The sequence below is a fragment of the Aspergillus caelatus genome (assembly GCF_009193585.1).
Source record: "Aspergillus caelatus strain CBS 763.97 unplaced genomic scaffold BDV27scaffold_33, whole genome shotgun sequence".
Lineage (NCBI taxonomy): Eukaryota > Fungi > Ascomycota > Eurotiomycetes > Eurotiales > Aspergillaceae > Aspergillus > Aspergillus caelatus.
In genome coordinates this window covers 27,323-42,981 of record NW_022475296.1, presented here as the reverse complement: position 1 = coordinate 42,981, position 15,659 = coordinate 27,323, and the positions used below count along the sequence as shown (strand labels likewise).

At 49.7% G+C, this 15,659-nt stretch overlaps 5 protein-coding genes across 5 annotated transcripts; 4 read left to right on the top strand and 1 right to left on the bottom strand.

The window, feature by feature from the left end:
* The first annotated feature begins 575 nt into the window (after nucleotides 1-575).
* Nucleotides 576-4,423, top strand: BDV27DRAFT_68515 (uncharacterized protein). Its single transcript, XM_032077303.1, has 4 exons — nucleotides 576-1,041; nucleotides 1,143-2,246; nucleotides 2,309-3,221; nucleotides 3,298-4,423. The coding sequence occupies exons 2-4, from the start codon at nucleotides 1,282-1,284 to the stop codon at nucleotides 4,330-4,332; spliced, it is 2,913 nt and encodes a 970-aa protein (XP_031930695.1). The 5' UTR covers nucleotides 576-1,041; nucleotides 1,143-1,281; the 3' UTR covers nucleotides 4,333-4,423.
* Nucleotides 4,424-4,953: 530 nt separating this feature from the next.
* BDV27DRAFT_123585 (J domain-containing protein) lies at nucleotides 4,954-7,957 on the top strand. The gene is made up of 4 exons (XM_032065903.1): nucleotides 4,954-5,694; nucleotides 5,802-6,125; nucleotides 6,180-7,514; nucleotides 7,573-7,957. The coding sequence occupies exons 1-4, from the start codon at nucleotides 5,131-5,133 to the stop codon at nucleotides 7,726-7,728; spliced, it is 2,379 nt and encodes a 792-aa protein (XP_031930694.1). The 5' UTR covers nucleotides 4,954-5,130; the 3' UTR covers nucleotides 7,729-7,957.
* Nucleotides 7,958-8,069: 112 nt separating this feature from the next.
* Nucleotides 8,070-9,430, top strand: BDV27DRAFT_123582 (uncharacterized protein). Its single transcript, XM_032065902.1, has 4 exons — nucleotides 8,070-8,581; nucleotides 8,636-8,753; nucleotides 8,837-9,121; nucleotides 9,224-9,430. Exons 1-3 carry the CDS (start codon nucleotides 8,261-8,263, stop codon nucleotides 9,115-9,117), a joined length of 720 nt encoding a protein of 239 aa, XP_031930693.1. The 5' UTR covers nucleotides 8,070-8,260; the 3' UTR covers nucleotides 9,118-9,121; nucleotides 9,224-9,430.
* Nucleotides 9,431-9,868: 438 nt separating this feature from the next.
* Nucleotides 9,869-12,053, top strand: BDV27DRAFT_123581 (SKIP/SNW domain-containing protein). Its single transcript, XM_032065901.1, has 3 exons — nucleotides 9,869-10,065; nucleotides 10,136-11,581; nucleotides 11,648-12,053. Exons 1-3 carry the CDS (start codon nucleotides 9,919-9,921, stop codon nucleotides 11,810-11,812), a joined length of 1,758 nt encoding a protein of 585 aa, XP_031930692.1. The 5' UTR covers nucleotides 9,869-9,918; the 3' UTR covers nucleotides 11,813-12,053.
* Nucleotides 12,054-12,516: 463 nt separating this feature from the next.
* On the bottom strand, nucleotides 12,517-12,948 carry BDV27DRAFT_154761 (uncharacterized protein; the record flags this gene model as incomplete). The annotated part of the gene is made up of 1 exon (XM_032072004.1): nucleotides 12,517-12,948. The coding sequence occupies one exon, from the start codon at nucleotides 12,946-12,948 to the stop codon at nucleotides 12,517-12,519; it is 432 nt and encodes a 143-aa protein (XP_031930691.1).
* Nucleotides 12,949-15,659: the final 2,711 nt, after the last annotated feature.

The following is a 15,659-nucleotide window of genomic DNA, read 5'->3' as shown; positions in this document are numbered from 1 at the left end:
CAAATCACCTCTCGCATTGCTCTGTGGATTTGCCGCGAATACGCTATCACTGCCAGGGTCCATTCCTTTCCCTCTACGGAGTAGTGGCAGTGTGATTTTCTCAGCCTTCCTCTGAACGGTTAAGGTGCGTATGGATTCCTAAGGGTTCACTGTTGGCTACTGTCAACGCCGGAAGAGGGCTTTTGGTAAAACAAAATTCCCAAAATAAAAAGAAAAATAAATAAAAAAAAGGACAAAGAAGAGCAACCCACTTCGTTGTTACTTTAGTCTTTCATTCGCCTATTGTCCTACGCGGCCGCGGACACCATTTGTCCTCGACAAACGCCCTTTCCCTTTATCCTTACTCACTAAGCTTGTTTCCCTGCCGTTCTGACATTACTAGTGCCTGCAGTCCGACGACGCTATCCCTATATCATTTGTGTCCAGAAGACGTTGTCTTGACCCCTACTACTCTCCACCGTATCGGGGCGTCTCCCAGTGCCGCCTGGATTCGGACCCAACAATTAACCACCCCCTCCTCCTCCAGCGGGACCAACTGTTGGGTGTCCGGGACAGTCAACTGGAATCTTGCAGTATCCCGGGAATGGGGAGAGTGTTCCAAAAAGCCAGAGTATCAGACTCGTTTGCGCAATGACAGTGGCATGCTAGATTGGTTACGACCCAACTGTTGCCTTCCCCGTTGTGTTTCCATTCTCCGGGAGTGTATGGAAGCGTTCAAGTGAGCCCGTGTGGCGCGAAGTCGTTCTTTTTTGTTGCAGAAAGCTGGTCACAGATCATCCAGTTCTGGTAGTCATTCTCTATTCACTCGGCGTCCGCCACCTCCGCATTCGGTATATTCGATTCAGTTCCCTTGATAGAGGGTATTTGTCACCAGTACGAGGTTCGAAGAGAGCCCGGTTCTATCTGCCCTTTCAATCCAAAGAGGGCTTAAATACGGCTTTTATCTATCATTTTCCATTTGATTTTTTTATGACACTGATTTTGCTACGACATCCTTGAATTTTCTATCAACGCCAGAAGCATTCGCAAAGTCAATAGGAGGTGTGTGTGGATGCATTTCGACCCGTCTGTTCTCTTGCTTTAACGTTATCATACCCCTTTTGGTAAACAATGTTAATCGTTTGTGTTGTTCTCCTTATCAGATTTTTCTCTTGCTTGGTACCTTAAGACCTCGGACGTCGTTTGGCTTTCTTGCAGGCGCTTGGATACCATCTTGAAAGCCGTTGCTGTTGGGTATAGGATCTTAGGGACCTGCGCAGAACCGACTCTCGTTTACGCCCAATGTCAACCATGTCGAACTACTATGTGGGACAGTTCGGACGTACGTTACCTGCCATCGATGGCCAGTCGAGTCGTCGAGAGTCCATCACGCCAGCTAACCCGCCAGTCTCCGGATCTCACCCATACCAACTTCCACCACCGCGTGCTTCGGCACCTTTGCAGTTAGGAACTGATCCCTTCTTGCATCAGCGAAATCAGGGAGAGGGATCCGATTCTGGTGGGGCACTTTCGAGGCCCTCTCCAGGCCATCAGCAGACTCCAAACAAACAGCTCCCATCCGTTAGCCAGTTGTTGACTCCCACACTGCATGAAAGCCGACCACCATCACCCTACCATCCCCATGCATTCAACTATGCGCCTCATAATGGAGCGACAGATCCCACGCATCGGTATCGTCCTAAGGAGACAGGCCCTGTCTTCGCGACGCCCCGGAGTGACATCCACGAGAGCGCCAAATTCCATTCTGATCCTAGTCCACAGCTGCAGCCGGGGCCCTTGCCCCGCCTCGCTCACATGTCACCCCATGGTTTAGGACATGAGCCTCACTTTAGCTCTGCAAGCCAGAGCAGCCCTTCTATTCCACCTTTCGCACCCCCCTCTTATTCCCCCCAGGGCTTCAGATCTCATGAGCGGGATCCAGGAGATGTGGCTGGCTCAGAGACCTCGGATTCTGGCAGTGCGACAGCAAACAAGTCCCAGTCCAATGTCCGACCTCATGTCATTGATGAAAAGTATATCGATGGGGAGGGTTTGTGCTATATATACGCTGATGGCTCTCATTGTCCGAAGATCGTCGATGGTGTCCCGGTGAACGCCAACTGGGGTATCACCAAGGCTGGAAAGCCGAGAAAGCGGCTGGCACAGGCGTGTCTAACATGCAGGGAAAAGAAGATCAAATGCCAACCAAACCTTCCTAAATGCGACCAGTGCCAGAAATCCGGACGAGAGTGCAGGTTTGAGAGCGCGTAAGTACCGAAGATCTACTCATGCAATGCACATGTGTTTAGCTAACATCGTTGTCTACTAGGCCTCGCGGCCATCGTGCAGCACTGAAGGCTTCGCAACTGCTTAACCGATATGAAATAAGGGATGGTTTCACTATGGGTCACAACTATCCAGGATCTTCTAGTTCGTTTTACTCGATGGTTCGGGCATCGGAGAGCTCAACCTCCCTTCCAGGAACCAGTTCACAGTCGCCGGTATCTGAAGGCGCTGTGCTTACTCCTTCCGCCATGGAGGGTGTTCAGGAGAATACGCTGGAAGCCGAGCATCAACGCAGGCTGCGTGTACAGAGCTTGAGCCGGGTCTCCGTGGGGGCTGAGGAATTCAGCAAACGCCCTGCCGTCCATGTGTCGCCGGATTACAACGAGATATTGATGGAGATGAAAGATTTAGATCATCAAGATCCCATCGCATGCGACTGGAGCATCGATCCGTACGACGCCGATCCCGAATTGACAATCCATTATGTTGAAACCTATTTTAACTACATCAATGATCGCTTGTATTACATGCTTCCCCGGAAACGTTTCCTTCTGTGGTTGAGGTCATGCCATACAAAATCGTTGGACGATAATATGCTTCTTTATTCGATGATGGCGTTGGGTGCGGTGTTTTCAGATCGTCCAGATCGAGTGATGGCACTAAAAAGGTATTCGCGCACTGCCCGATATGCAGTGGAGCGCAGCCAACATAGTCTCACGTTGCAACTTGCGCAAAGCCGTATTATCCTGTGTCTCTGGTTTTACGCTATCGGTGCACTCGTGAAGTCGTGGGATGCAGCAGGTGCCGCCGTTCGAACCGTGTGCGGGTTACGATATAATGTCGAGTCAGGTGGAGTGATCGTAGACCAAAGCCAACAAACTTGTGAATACGGTCTACACCCTCAAGCGTTGATTGAGTGCCGCCGGAGGACGTTCTGGATTGCATTTATGATGGATGTAGGTTCCCCGGGAACGTCCCGACTTTACTCAGTTGGTTTCATTTCCGAACTTGCGCTGACCATTTGTCTACTAGCGTCTGTCCTCCTTCTACACACCCTCCTCGACCTTTATTTCATCCCAATCCGCCTACCTCAGACTCCCTTGCCGAGAAGAAGTCTACGAAGCCCAACAATATACTACCGTACCTTATTTCCAAAATTTCTTGAACCAGACACCGGTGTCGCCAGAGGATGAGCTCTCTGGCATAAGTGCCATGGCGCTTATGATAGACACCATGGCCATCTGGGGAGATGTGTCTGATCATGTATTTCGACTATCATTGATACCCGCGGATGCATATCGCAAACTCTTCGAAGAATTTCATTCTTCCATCGTCCGGCGGTCGGACGAGCTGATCTCGAAACTTCCAGATCATCTTACCTTCACGGCAGTAAATATGGAGCGAAGCATTCGGACAAAAAAGGCAGACACATTCGTGGAGATTCACTTCCTGTATCATGCCACGTTGATGAAGCTCAATCGACATGCTCGTCACCGTAGCCTGCCTGAAGCAACAATCGACTGGCACGTACATACAACTCGGAATCACGCGGCCGAGATTCTCCGGATATCTCTTACTCTTATGCGCTACGCTGCCGAATACGAACCGTCGCGACTTGTCATGGAGCCGACCACGGCCAAAGGCACGATTCTTAGTCCTTACTTAGGCTACGTGATAGTCTCTGCGGTCGACGTCCTCAGTGCGGGTGGGTTAATGGTTGATATCCCCGAGACCATCACTCTCATTCGGGGTGGTCTCGAAGCATTGAAGGAACTGAGCCGTTTCTGGGCTGGATCTGTGCCTTTAGTATCATTGGTCGAAACACGTCTAGATGTGATGCTAGAGCATCGCCATCACCCGATGATGTCGGAAGGCAAGGCTGCTTTCATGGTAACCGGCCCGTCTCTGGATAGTCAGGTCCGCAGCGGTACCCAAAAGCAAGAACCACCATCCAACGAAGATCTCATGTACGGTGGCTTGCCCCGCGAACGGTTCTTTGCCGCCGTGGGCGCCGGAAATGTTCCATTCCTGGAAGAAAATATTCTCTGGATCAGAGACACCAGTTGAATAAAAGCAGTGCATTGCACAGCTACTTTCCCATTTAATGTTCGTGATCTGCTACCATTTCTACTCTTTATCCTTTCCCTCATTTGTTCTCTGGATCCTTGCATGGCGCGGTTTACCAAAATGGGCTAAGATAATTTATTACCATATACCCTGGAGGCTGGTCTCTTTCTTCCGTTACCCTTTAGCCCTTGCGCTGTTTGAATTTTCTGCTCCGTTTGATTGAAGACTGGAGTATGCCTGTTAACGGAGTAAATGGGGATCCATTGTGTGTGGTCCCGTATGACATGAATGATACGCTAGATGCATTGACATGGACGTGTATATTAGCGAGACATGGTTGATCTAAGCATGCTTTGAATTGAGTTTCCCTAGAGACTTTTGACCTATGCATTTCAATTCTATTATGATATTATATATATCTATATAAGTGGCCCATCCCAATGAAGACAAGAGTACCTAAGTAATACCCAAAACAAAACGGGAAGAACACAAACGTCGTACCTTAATTGAAAGGTTCCCACCATACCGAATCCGTCAAGGTACGTACACGGGACCAACGGGGATCCACATCCGAACCCCCGACACTTTTTTCCCGCGACGTCATCCCAAATAACAGCTAAACGTATCCCCGCAAAAAGAAGAAAGGAAAAAATAGTTAAAAAAAACTCCCCGACGTATCACCTACCGACTAAGATCAATTCGAAACACCAATCATCACAAGAAGATGCCTCGTCGCCACTTCCACAACTAATTCTTGAACTGATTGCCCCCCTCCAGAGAACCAACAGCACAGTCACCATGGAAGCGTCCTACTCATCCGAGTCCTCGGACTGGGTCCATGCTGAAGCAACAACATCCCAAGAATGGACCACCGGCTCCGAATACCCAGAGAATACCACGGATCGCAATCAAGCACATCCCTCCACCGAAGCGGAACCGGACTACTCGGCTCTATTATCCTACCCTGAAGAAACGGATTACTATGCCCTCCTGGGGTTGTCCCGGACACCGCCGCCTAACGACGCGGAGATCCGCTCCGCGTACAAGAATCTGACGCTGAGCTTCCACCCGGACAAACAGCCCGGTGAGTGGCAGGAGATCGCGAGACGGCATTTCGAGCGCATCCGCGAGGCGTACGATACGCTGATTGATCATCGAAAGAGGACCGTGTATGATCTTCTGGGTGCGGAGGGCGTCCGGGCGGAATGGGGACCCGGTGGGAGTATGGGAAGGGGCGGGGAGGCGGAGCGGGAACGCAGGGTGGGTGTCAGGGCTAGGACGCCTGAGGAGTTCCGGAAGTGGTTTTTGGAGGCTATGAAGCGGAGGGAGAGGAAGGCCATTAATTCTATGGTGCAGAGTCGGGTATGTTTATCATTATTCCCTGTCAGTTATTTTTGTTCGGGAGGGGGTTTGATTTGGGGCGTTGTTGCTGACCTGGTGGGCTCTCTTTGTTTCTTTGCGTCTGGTAGGGTTCCATTGTCCTGGGTATTGATGCTTCCGATCTGATTTCTGTCGATGAGGACGAGGGTGAGGTTTATGTCAATGTGCCTTCGGCTAGGCCGTCCAGGTTCAATGTGGGGTATGCTTTTAAGGCGCCTTTGCCCACGCCGAAGAAGCTGTTGGGGAAGTTGGAGAGGGATGAGCCTGTGGAGGATGGTGCTGAGCAGCAGGAGGCTGAGGCTGAGGGCGATGAGCCGGAGATGGTCATCAATGCTGGGATTTCGGGTGAGATGCGGCACCTGGCCCAGAAACTTACGGTCGAGCTTAATGATGGAACTACGGAAATACGTAAGGTAAGAGAGGCGTTGTTGTGATCAGCCGGAATTGTGGCTGACAGTGTTGTGTAGGTTCCCTTGCCACCAATTATAGCCTCGCAGGAGATCACGCTTGGGGCCTCTGTCAATCATGTGTTTGGCGACGTTGCAAGCCAGAAGGGCATCCTTAGCAAGCGGCCTTTCTCGTTCCTCAGATATTCTGCCGTCTCGGTTGGTGCCATGGTCTTGCCTGTTCCGTCAATGCAGGCGAACATGACGAAAGCTTTTACGCCCATTGCCGGGGCGAAGCCTTTTAACGTCAACTTTAGCAGTTCGTTCTATAAGTCGCCTGTGAAGTGCCCGCCAGCAATGGCTGTTCAGGTCATGAAAGAGGTGGGTGACAGGAAACACGCCTACTGTAGATGGCAAAGTGGTACTATCAGCTGGCCAGGCGCTGTAGAGCGCTTGCTTAGCCCCTTTCTTGACATTGGTCTGGACGTCGACTCTGCATTCACCATTCCCAAACAGCTTAGCCAGTTCCAGGTTGGTTTGCTATCTCTCCCAAAATCTCACAAGCAGGCTGCTTTTATGGATGACTATGACGAAGAGCCAGAGGGCGAGGAAGAGGAGAGCGAGTACCAGCAGCTTCGGTCCAAGCAGCGCGCAGAAGACAAGGTGGGCGAAGCTTGGCAGTTAGGCTTCTCTGTTTCTCCTGAAGCAAGTGGCTTACAACTGAGCTATGCACGCAATCTCTTCTCTGGAACGGCCGCCAATGACCCTATGCGCTCTGAATGGAGTTCCGAGGGCCATTATGCATTGCCACCGGCAAATGAACCACGCTCTGTGCGGGTTGAAGTGGCCAGTACTGTCAACATGGATTTGTCACTTTCGTGGAAGATTGAAGGGTCAAGGCAGGTTGGAGAACTGACTCGCATGGGACTCGGTGTTGGAATTGAAGGCCCCCATGGCCTTGTCATGACGGTCTCGTGGAGTAGACTTGGCCAAAAGATCAAACTTCCTATCGCTGTCTGCCCCGTTAACATGGTTAATGCGGACGCTGCCGCGCTTGCTGTGATATTCCCATGGGTGGCATACTGCGCGTGGGAATTTGGGTTCATTCGGCCACGAGAAAGGAAGAACCGTCGGCGTGTGATAGCTCGACGACAGAAGGAGCTGAAGAAATTGGTGCCAATAAAGAGAGCAGAAAGCCTGCAAGCGACTGAACTTATGACTGAGCAGATACGGCGGAAGCAAGCGAAGGAGGAAAGACAGGACGGTCTAGTCATTACTAAGGCCGAGTATGGCCATTATCCTTCAAAGACGAAGGGCAACGGCATTGATAAAGAATATGAGGTGGTGGATGTTACTATCCCCGTGGCTGGCTTGGTCGACCGTAGCCAGCTGGTGATTCCCAAAAACATGGTCAAGGTAAGTTTATTATCAGCCCAGCGATCTCACAGGGATACGATTAGCTAATTATGAGCAGTTCCATATCCTTGGCTTTTATGACCCGGCCCCTCTTCTGCCAAAGACCCTGAAGATCTGGTATACATACCACGGGGCACAGCATTATGTAGAAGCCACTGATTCCGAAGCTATTGCTTGCCCTATGCGCACTCACTTGATGCCAGATGAAAGCTAGCCAGTATCTGGTGAACGCATGACATCTGTATTGATATGTTAATAACTGTGGTGCTGTTGACAATGTTGTTGTTTTGGACATCGCCACTCTTGGACTGCACAGCTTTGCTTTTTGCCTGTTGCATGTTTGGTGTACTGACGGATAGACTTATTATTCTGCGCTCTTGGAGTATGAATAGCATAAACCACTAGTAGCATTCGTAATAAATGGAATACTTGAAGTTGTGGAATATAGTTTGTCTTCAGGAAATAAAAGCCAGGATGATTTGTTGAGGTTTCAAGTGAAGTAGGGGAGGCATCCGATAGGTAACGGACTTTGGCTTCTGCCTGTCATGCCAACGATCCCACTGGAGTCCCACCATTTGTTTGCCGGTGTTACTATCATTTCAGATTACCTGAGGCCCCCCTCAGATATTCTCTTCTTTGATTATCCACATTCGCGATCTTTTCACTTTACATCCTCATCCGGTCACATCCTTTAACACCCTTGACCGCGTAACCACACCTTCTTACCCAACTGACCATACATAAACATGACTGAAATCCGTGATGCCGATGCCAAAGAGGGCACACCTTTTGCTGCTTTTAATACTCCAGTTACTGTTACCCCTGCCAAGTACCGACCTACTTGGCCAAAGCTGCAGCCAGAAGAGTACACCGTGACTGCGACTCCCACTACTTCTACTGCTTTCACTTCTTCTACTAGACCTGCTGCTGCCACTGTTCTGGCTGCACCTGGCGCAACTCCTGCTCAAGCTGGCTATCAGTGCTGCACCGGACCCAAACTTCACCTGAGCTGCTCCTCCAGCGGACCATACATTGGCGTTATCCCTGCTCCCACTTACTGCCCAAAGGTACGCTAAGATGAGCATGACGCTATAAACTCACTAACAAAACATAAGCTGTAGGCTGCAGGATTCCCTGGCCATTGTGTCTGCCGCCCTGTAAATGTGTCTGACCCTGTTATACCTAAGCCTTATCACCCCGACGTTTTCGAAGTGAACAAGCCGATGGCGGTTTCTGCTGGTATCGTCGACCCTATTTCCTGTCATGCCTAGTATATAACTAAAGCTGAGAATAAGTGCAAGGTACTAACTTCTCGCTCATAGCCTCTAGCTCCGGAAAGCTAATGTACCAGGTCCCATACCTTGTTGAGGAAGACCGCAAGTTCTGGTTTCACGCGCCCAATGGTGATTGTATGCACCTCACTGTCAAGCAAATCGCTGAGACACAGTGTGCCGGTCACTGGGCAAACACTTGTACTGGCCAGCCTTACTATGTGTGTTTGCCAAAGGACAGGATCAGGTATGATGCTAAGGATTTCAATGCAGTCTTTCAGATGAGCGGGCTCAGTCATATTGAATTTCACAAGCGCTACCAGCCTTTCTGATTTGGTATGTCTTTTTCTTTTCTGCTCCGACCTCCCTTCCTTTCGTTGTCTTGAGTGTGTTCCGTGCTTTGGTTACTTGTGCGTTTGGGATGCTGACATCACATAGCGAATGCAATACCTGCTTTTGCTGACTTGCTGGACTGGTCTGGTGCAGGAGATAAGTGGTGGTTCGATGTTCGCTGGATACTACGCACGTTTTGCAATTTGGCCGTGGTGTGGGCATATTGGATGGTGAATACGATGGAGGTTCTGGGATGGCGACAGCTTAGTTGTACCTGGTGTACTTACTCAATGGAACTCCCTTCTCTAACTACCTCGCTCTCCTAAGCGTGACTATGGTCTTCTGTGGCTATGTTAGTGTATGACTGTGAATCCAGAAAACTAAAATATTTGACATTGGCTCCAGTCAACGATTGTTAGACATAATCAGACGCCATTGTCAATGTTGGATTAGACGATTATAGAAGTTCACGAAAAATAGAAAGAACTAAAAATATATTTATAGCCCTATTATATGTGTCATACAGATACAGAGGGAAGTCCCGACCGTATTGCTCCCAGTACTGCAGCGGTAGGTTTATTTGTTGATATCGAGTGATAAACTATGAAAATGGATGTGTTCCCAATCGGGAAACAATGACGACGAGACAACTAGAAAAAGACACTACGGTGCGGCACAGAATCCACTCCCGCAATCCCGCCGCCAAAAAGAGAAAAAGCATCCAACCACCACTAGAACTTTCAACTTATCAATCACTTCTCTCTCCCCATTCCCTTATCAACAGTTTCCCCCCCTCGACAATGACTTCCATTGCAGAGGGGCTTTTTAAATCCCTTCCAAAACCGAAATACACCGGTGAGGATGAGGAGATCCCGCATCACGCGCAGCCCCGTGGTCCGCGGGTTGTGGGCGCGGACCAGATCGATGAGTCTCAGATTGTGTTAAGGGTGAGCTCATCCCGGTTTATTTAGATGTGATATTTATGTGTCATTGGGATGCTAATGATCAACGCCTTAGAAAACCGGCCCTCCCCCGTATGGAAACCGTACCGGATGGCGTCCTCGAGCCCCCGAGGATTTTGGCGACGGTGGCGCGTTCCCCGAGATTTTGGTCGCACAGTATCCGCTCGACATGGGCCGGAAAGGCTCATCATCGACATCTAATGCACTTGCTGTCCAGGTTGATGCAGAGGGAAAGGTCAAATACGATGCGATCGCGCGACGAGGCCACAGCGATAACCGGATTGTGCACGCCTCCTTTAAGGACTTGATCCCGCTCCGACAGCGGGTGGATATGGGTGAAATCTCGCTTGACCGGCCGTCAGAAGAGGAAGTCGCAGCACAGATGGAGAAGACGAAGAATGCGCTGGCGAACCTGGTGTCGGGAGCCGTGGCAGCACAGAAGCCTAAGAACGTGAAGGGTGGTAGTCGGGCGGAGCCGACATTTGTTCGTTATACGCCTGCGAACCAGATGGGTGATAATTCTCGGAAGAATGACCGCATCATGAAGATCGTGGAAAGACAGCAGGATCCTATGGAACCGCCGAAGTTCAAGCACAAAAAGATCCCTCGTGGACCGCCGTCGCCGCCCCCACCGATCATGCATTCGCCGCCGCGGAAACTTACGGCGGAAGATCAGGAGGCCTGGAAGATCCCACCGCCTGTGTCGAATTGGAAGAATCCTAAGGGTTATACGGTTCCGCTCGATAAGCGTTTGGCCGCAGATGGTCGTGGCCTGCAGGACGTTACTATTAACGATAAGTTTGCTCAGTTTGCTGAGGCTTTGTTCACTGCCGATAGACATGCTCGTGAGGAGGTTAGACTGCGTGCTCAGATGCAGCAAAAATTAGCGGAAAAGGAAAAGGCGCAGAAGGAAGAACACTTGCGGGCACTTGCCCAGAAGGCCCGCGAAGAGAGAGCTACCAGCAGCCGTCGCGACTCCCGTGCCGTGTCTCGCTCTCGCTCTCGTTCTCGCAGTGTCAGCCGCAGTCCGTCTCCGTCCTCTGATCGGTCTGGCACTCCTAGTGACGACGAACGAGCTGCCCGGGAGCGTGAGCGCATGCGTCGCGAGCGCCGTCAGGAAAACGAGAGACAGCTCCGTCAGTCGAGAATGGGTACAGAGAGACGTATCCAGGCAATGGCTCGTGAACAGAACCGTGACATCTCGGAGAAGGTCGCTCTGGGATTGGCCAAACCGACTCAGTCTTCCGAGACTATGTGGGATTCTCGTCTGTTTAACCAGACAAGTGGGATGGACTCCGGGTTCAACGAGGACAACCCTTATGACAAGCCGTTGTTTGCTGCGCAGGACGCCATCAACAGCATCTACCGTCCCCGGGCCCAAGTCGACGCCGACGACGACGAGGGTGGTGCCGAGGGAGAAATGAGCAGGATTCAAAAGTCGAACCGATTCGAAGTTCTGGGCAAGGCTAAGGAAGGCTTCCGTGGAGCCGCTGATGCCGAGGTGAGTAACTCAATTCATCCCTTTCGTCAACTTTTATAGTAGAATCACTGCTAACGAAATGAAAAGGCTCGTGATGGCCCTGTTCAATTCGAGAAAGACACCACTGATCCCTTCGGCATCGACAGTATGATTGCCGACGTCACTGGCGGAGCTGGACAGAAGCGCTACGGCATTCAGGAAGTCGATCGTGAAGACCGTGGCTCCAAACGCGCCAGAGTCGACGAGGAGTAAATACCAGGTGCGTTTGGGTTGGCTCGGTAGGATTCGATTTATACCATTGTCGTTTGTTTGGGATGATTCATGCATTGCCGGCGTTGTCATCGTTTCTTCTATCTATGTGATTGGTTTCTTGCTCTGGCTCAGAAGACAAATCCAAAAATCATTGGGCTGCTTTGGGGATATATGTAACTTGTATTGTTGTCAGACAGACAAACTCGGTAATGAATTTGAAACAATGATGTATACACATGTATAACTGTTTACCTTACCTACAGAGCACGTCTTCTGTTTTCTATCTCGTCTGATATTCGGGCTACTATTCCCATGATTCCATGAAGACCTCTGCTTAGCCTGATGAATTCTATTCTTAAGCATACCCCTTAGGACCTCTTCTCTCATCATAATAGGTAGCGTGAACAGCTATGCAGAGATGTGATTCTTATTCATTTGGTTACAGTATCTAGCTCCATATCTTTCCCTCCAGGATAGTATGTACAATTCCGGAGCATCAACAAATATTAGGGTATTTTCCCTCTGTAGTTCGTATTCGCACATAAAGGTATCAGAAACAAAAAAAAATAAAAAAAAAAAACAAAAACAAAAAGTATAACCACAAGCCAGACTCAGAAGGCAATCCCTTCATCAAATTACACAACCATAAAAAAGCACACCTCTTCCTTTTTCCTCCACCTTCAACACCACATATACCACTATCACTACCCCGACCTCCTCATCCTCCTCTTCCTCTCAACCCCAAACCCAACCCCCATCTCCTCCCCAACCCTCTTCCTCCTCCCCGCCTCCCCAAGCAACTTACCCTGCAAATCAAACTCCGCCTGCCACCCATCATCCCCCGTAACCGGCGGCGGCGGCGCAACACCCACCGGCAACTCCCCCTCGCACCGCTCCCGAAACGCCCGCAGCTGCTCCTCGCTCCAGCCCTGCGCGCGGAACCACCCCGATAGAGACTCTTGCATGTGGTCGGTGCTTCGTAACCAGGTGCTGCAGTGTGTGTCCGTCCAGCCTTGCGAGCGGAGACAGTTGTAGATGGCTTGTTGGGAGGGGGTTAGCCGGGTTAGGTCGATTGGGGAGACTGGGCGGATGGTGTGGGTTGGTAGTTGCTTTGAGGGGTTTGGGTTGGTGGGCATTTTAAGTAGTTTTTTTTTTTTTTTTTTTTGAGGGGATTGAGGGGTTTAGTAGGGGTGGGTGTGGGATTCTGGGTCTGTTATGTTGTTGTTGTTGTTTATATTGTGGTCATGTATATAGGTCCACTTGGCATGGATTGGGGGGAAGTTGTGTGTTTCATATATTGCAGATGAAAGGGGAATGGAAATGACGAGACTCAAGTAAGAGATTTGCTCTGGCTATTTAAGCTATTTACAATGACCGGGCTACTAGTACATATTGGTGCTCTGGATCCTTTCATTATGAAGGAATTCCTGACCGTATACTACTAACCCTAGGTTGTTATGACGTCTGATAGGTAGTAGGTAAGACGGTCATGGTTTAGTGGTAAATCCTGACATGTTTCAGAGCACAGGGCAATCCGATCATTCTTCTCATTGGACGAGATTAGATGACGACTAGTTGAGTTATGTACGGGTCATGTAATGATTGTATTCTCGAATAATAAGACCATTATCCCATGAAGGGTTGGTAGCAGCCCTTGGCTCTCTAGCTTTAAGTATCTATATGGTATAGCTAATGGTCCTTCCCCGTAGATTCTGGATGGTTGATAAGGGCTCCTTCATCGGAAAGGTATGTATGCCAGTGGACCTTGAGGTATTATTCGAAATGGACGGAGAATGGGTCATTAGACGCATGTTTTATAGACCCCAAGAGACTAGGACTTAAGAGGACAAGTACTGCAGAGACAGGAAGTTGAAAAGCATGTGAAACCGTTGGAAGCGACAAGGGATCTAAATCACTCATTATGGAGCCCGCATCAGTTTGGAAACTGGCGATGATATCTGCCTAATGGGAAGAAGAGGTCGCAAATAGTCAGGTTGGGTATATATTGGCACGCTAGACACCCAATTCATTAAGAGAGCAGTATGGTCGTCAAATACAATCAAGGGATGTAGTGGACCCTACGTACGTCAGAGACTGATTATGCAAGCATAACTAGTAGATCACCGAGATGGCGACGTGATCGCATGATTGAGATTCCCAGGAGCGAATGAATGCGAGAGTCGTGATTTTGACTGCCTCTTACCAGTCCCTGTAGATGATGGTTAGAGGTAGACAACGGTATGCATGAAGAGCAAGATATGGGAAAGCGCTTCAAAAACGACCATGCTAGTGAGTTTTGTGAAAGATAGAGACTGCGCTTTGAGAAGGTCATGGGACATAGATTTCATAGTTATTTGCTGTTGTAGCGCTGCAAGCGCAGTCAGATGAATGCCTTGGACGTTTTAACCGGCAATGCCGAGGAATGCAAAACTCGACTCGCAATTTGTGGTGATTGCCGTTGCGAATGACGAGCTAGTTGACCTCCGACGGGATTCAGAGACATCTCTTGGTATGACGCTCTTGGAGTGATATTGCTTGCTAGACGAAACAATATCTGCCTGCACCAGGGTTGTACCGCCGTTGTTATATTCCGAAGGGGAAGTGGGTGGTGCCATGATTAGGGCAGGTTCAAAGAATGTGGAAGGCTTCTCTTATCGTAGGGGGGTTTCCCGCTGGCATTCCGTGGATGGACAGGACTCCACCCAACTCATTGCGGTGTCATTGGGACCCTCCCAAACCCACCCGCTTTATCTCCCATCGAAAACGGGCCCCCTCCGGCTTGCGAAGAGGTGGAGGTCCATATCTTACGATACGAATGGTGCTGCCACACTCTACCCAACTGCAGATGGTGTGACCGATCAGTGTTGTGGTGCCTGACTAGCCTGAGTAAGTTACCCCATGATCCTTGTTGCTTGAAAGTGCGGGGAGCCCATGAGCATCCGCCATGAATCAGTCGTTTCAAATCCTGATCTGCCCACGCAAGGCCATTGGATTGGCATTAGCAACCGTGCGCCGGGAGGATTTGACCAGCAAAAGCACAGGCATTTATCGGTAGTGGCGCCTATCGCGGAGTGGCGATCGCAACGGAATTGCTCATTTGCTACAACTGCTGATAAGCAGTGGTGCTGGTGGAGACACGACACTGGAGATAAAAGCTGGACGAACCACTCGGCCAACGGCTATATCTATTGCGAAAGATCATTAGGTAAAAAAAGAGGATAAGGCATTAACCAATTTTCCTCAAGCGGTTGTTCAGGCCTCAAGGGGCCAAAAAGCCACAAAAAAAAAATCTGAAGGGAGGGACAACCGGTCATATATACCCTTATAGCTTATTTTATTTTCTTTTTCTTTTTGCCTTGGTTAAGCTTCCAACGATTGTGGATATCTGTGTGGGGACCTTTTTTTGCAACAAACCTTCAGTGACTCAAGTTTCAGCAAAGTTGGAAAGAGCAGCCGACCACAGAATTATTAATTCATTGCATTGCATTGCATTGGAAAGGGTGAAGAAGAGGGAGTGTAATAGAGTGAGTTGAGAAAAAAAAACGTAAGTACTGTACATACAGAATAGGCATAGAGTCCAAGTCACCTGAGAAGCCCTTGTTCAAGTTCTCTTCCACCTTCTTGACTCATTCCGATTCTGGTGTGCTTCGAACCATCTCTGATGCCATGCTCCTCGACTTTCCCTGATCGCCCGTCTCTTATAGCATCACCGTTCGACAACCCCTTACTTGCGTGCTGGTCTTATTGATATCATTCCCTCAGAAAATGGCGTAACGGAAGGCGGTCGACAAGAAGGAATGACTGTTCAACGTCTCAAAAGATCCAACAGAGACGAAACTATGCAGTA

Bases quoted from the DNA above. Each gene is read 5' to 3' on its own strand.
- BDV27DRAFT_68515 (XM_032077303.1), top strand. From the start codon at position 1,282: ATGTCAACCATGTCGAACTACTATGTGGGACAGTTCGGACGTACGTTA. The intron at 2,247-2,308 runs GTAAGTACCGAA...GTTGTCTACTAG, and splicing joins GAGTGCAGGTTTGAGAGCGC to GCCTCGCGGCCATCGTGCAG. The intron at 3,222-3,297 runs GTAGGTTCCCCG...TTTGTCTACTAG, and splicing joins GGATTGCATTTATGATGGAT to CGTCTGTCCTCCTTCTACAC.
- BDV27DRAFT_123582 (XM_032065902.1), top strand. From the start codon at position 8,261: ATGACTGAAATCCGTGATGCCGATGCCAAAGAGGGCACACCTTTTGCT. The intron at 8,582-8,635 runs GTACGCTAAGAT...CATAAGCTGTAG, and splicing joins CTCCCACTTACTGCCCAAAG to GCTGCAGGATTCCCTGGCCA. The intron at 8,754-8,836 runs GTATCGTCGACC...TCTCGCTCATAG, and splicing joins GCCGATGGCGGTTTCTGCTG to CCTCTAGCTCCGGAAAGCTA.
- BDV27DRAFT_123581 (XM_032065901.1), top strand. From the start codon at position 9,919: ATGACTTCCATTGCAGAGGGGCTTTTTAAATCCCTTCCAAAACCGAAA. The intron at 10,066-10,135 runs GTGAGCTCATCC...TCAACGCCTTAG, and splicing joins AGTCTCAGATTGTGTTAAGG to AAAACCGGCCCTCCCCCGTA. The intron at 11,582-11,647 runs GTGAGTAACTCA...CGAAATGAAAAG, and splicing joins GTGGAGCCGCTGATGCCGAG to GCTCGTGATGGCCCTGTTCA.
- BDV27DRAFT_123585 (XM_032065903.1), top strand. From the start codon at position 5,131: ATGGAAGCGTCCTACTCATCCGAGTCCTCGGACTGGGTCCATGCTGAA. The intron at 5,695-5,801 runs GTATGTTTATCA...TGCGTCTGGTAG, and splicing joins ATTCTATGGTGCAGAGTCGG to GGTTCCATTGTCCTGGGTAT. The intron at 7,515-7,572 runs GTAAGTTTATTA...AATTATGAGCAG, and splicing joins TTCCCAAAAACATGGTCAAG to TTCCATATCCTTGGCTTTTA.